Source organism: Fibroporia radiculosa, assembly GCF_000313525.1.
Source record: "Fibroporia radiculosa TFFH 294 genomic supercontigs, scaffold7848, whole genome shotgun sequence".
Classification (NCBI taxonomy): domain Eukaryota; kingdom Fungi; phylum Basidiomycota; class Agaricomycetes; order Polyporales; family Fibroporiaceae; genus Fibroporia; species Fibroporia radiculosa.
Window position 1 is genome coordinate 8,875 of NW_012132927.1, and position 2,376 is coordinate 11,250.

Here is a 2,376-nt window from a genome sequence, read left to right on the forward strand (position 1 = left end):
CGTCGGCGTGCAATGTGGCACTCAATCCGACGACCATTGGCCCTCACTCGGAATGACTCGCAAGGGGGTGGGAACATCGAGACGAAGAGACGGCGGACACGGTCGGCACGCACATCGCACGAGGACATGCCCAAGATCCGAATTTGTAGTGGGGGTGCACCCTGACAGACTGATAGACTGCGAGAAGGCGCAGAAAACAACGCCCGAGGTACGAACTTCTCTTCTCGCATGCACTGGTGACTGCGCAGTCCGCAGGCAGTGGGCAGATGTCCATAGCGGCCGAGGACACGTCAGCGGGCCATTCTTCCGACCCTGCAGCTGTGTGCCAAAGGCCACCCGGAGGTCAAGAGAATATCATCACATGATCAGGGCATTAGAGGGTGCAGAACCGATGCGTAGGTGGCAGGCCCGAGATGAGTGCAGCTACTATCATAAAATCGCGGCGGAACTTGACCATAAGCCACTTGTACACGTCCTCAAGCCGCGATACTCCGAAGCCAGAGCAAAAACTAATTTACACTATTACAATTCCCCTTACAATTGATAATTAACCCTCGTTTCAAATGACCCTCGCTCCACCCTACCACTCTGCGCGACATACCAACATGCGCAGATCTGTCATCTCTATCTCCACTTCCATAAAAATCTCCGCGCAGGCGAGAAATAAGCATCAGACAAATTTTGAAGTTCCCGCACGACACGCGGACAAGAGGAATGCAAAAATAGGAAGAAAAACACTACACAGTCCGGTAGGCAGAATTGGTAGCGACATTATGTCCCAGGGAGGATTCGAACTTCCGGCTCCACGGGTTGAGATTACCACAACGTGGTGATTTAACCCCTAATCGACAAGGACGGTCGGGAGCTTTAATGATGAGGTGGAGTAGTAGCTGTGGCAACACACGCCACAGGGTGGCCATCTGTTTCCGTTGGCGAATAAGCGCTCGCACTCTTGTCTCTAGTAGTCAGAGTGGGGTATGCGCCGCAATACTCTCATCCAAGTATGAGACTGGAGCACAGGTCTAGACAGAGTCAGGGATTGCACCCAGAGACGGCGATTGCAGGACATGCGGGCACAATTGTGGTCAGGGAAAAGGGACGACTCCGACAGGCCGAGGTCAGTCGCGGCTTTATATTTTCCTTGCGAACGTCCGTTGCTCGAAGTAAGTAGCACTTCGCCGCAGACGAACGAAGATGCCGAATGTGGGAGGGCCCCGCCGTCAGCGCGCGGGCGGCGAGTGCTATATGCGTCATCGCCAATCGGCGCGCCCTCCCCGTCGGGATTCGGATCAGCCGCACTCACTGGACAGACGAACGGTCCTTGCGATAGGATCATCCGCTCATGGGGTAAATCTGCCTGAAAACGGAGCCGACTTGCACTAGCCGGGTCCTGCTCTACAGCCCCGTCTCTTGCACCGGTGCGCGTCCAGCAATGTCCGCAAGCCCATGAATCGACTCGTGCCCAAAGTCGGCTCGCACGGCGTGTGCTCTGCTGCTGCGTTCGCCGTGCGTTTCTTCACCGCAGCTCGACTGCGCCCACTGTCCACAGCAGCGCGTGCTTTCACTGCACGACTGCACGCGCGGGAAACACACGGAGAGGCACCGGCCGCGCGTCCCACCACAAAACTATGCACGCCGTGCGCATCGCCCGCGCTCGGCTCTGCTTGCACCGCAGGTGGCCAAGTGCATTGACGGGCACGTCTCCGGACGTCTTTCGTTGCTTGCTGGTTTGGCCCCTGAAGCCACGGCGCCCGCTCCCCGTCGTCCAACCCCGCGCAAGAAGTCGCGCTGCGTCGTCGTCGAACTGCCGTTCAATTAATACACAATACCGCGGCGTATCGAATCTGGCTGCAGACCAGCGCACTGTGCGCTCGTCGCTCTTGCAAAGCACACCTCCTCTCGCGACGCCGCCCACCCCAACAACACCACCCAGCCCTCAGAGAGTGGCGCGCGCGCGCGCACTCGCCACTCTCCCGTGCGCGGTCCACTCCCTCCCACTCCCTCCGCCCATTTCCGCACTCCAGTACCAGCCACACCACATGCGCCACATACTCAGACACCTCAAACTCGAACCGAAAAGCACGGGGCGCACAGACCAAGCTTGAAAGCCGCGGCGCGACCTCCAAGCCAAATAAAACAAAACCAAAAAAAAAACAAAACCAAAAAAAAAAAACGCTCGCTCACGACTCCCTCCCAGCGACCGCGCCAAATGTCCCAGGGAGGAATCGAACCTCCGGCTCCACGGTTTGAGATTACCACAACGTGGTGATTTAACCCCTAATCGACAAGGACGTTGGGGGGGCTTGCACGGCGAGGTGGAACAAGTAGCAGCGGCTACGGCGACCCCCCCGCGCGCGCGCGCGCCACAGGCCGCCG

The 2,376-nt window shown here is 58.2% G+C and overlaps 1 protein-coding gene across 1 annotated transcript; it reads left to right on the forward strand.

Moving 5' to 3' along the window:
- Positions 1-1,628: 1,628 nt before the first annotated feature.
- FIBRA_09063 (uncharacterized protein) lies at positions 1,629-2,105 on the forward strand (the record flags this gene model as incomplete). The annotated part of the gene is made up of 1 exon (XM_012321396.1): positions 1,629-2,105. One exon carries the CDS (start codon positions 1,629-1,631, stop codon positions 2,103-2,105), a length of 477 nt encoding a protein of 158 aa, XP_012176786.1.
- Positions 2,106-2,376: the final 271 nt, after the last annotated feature.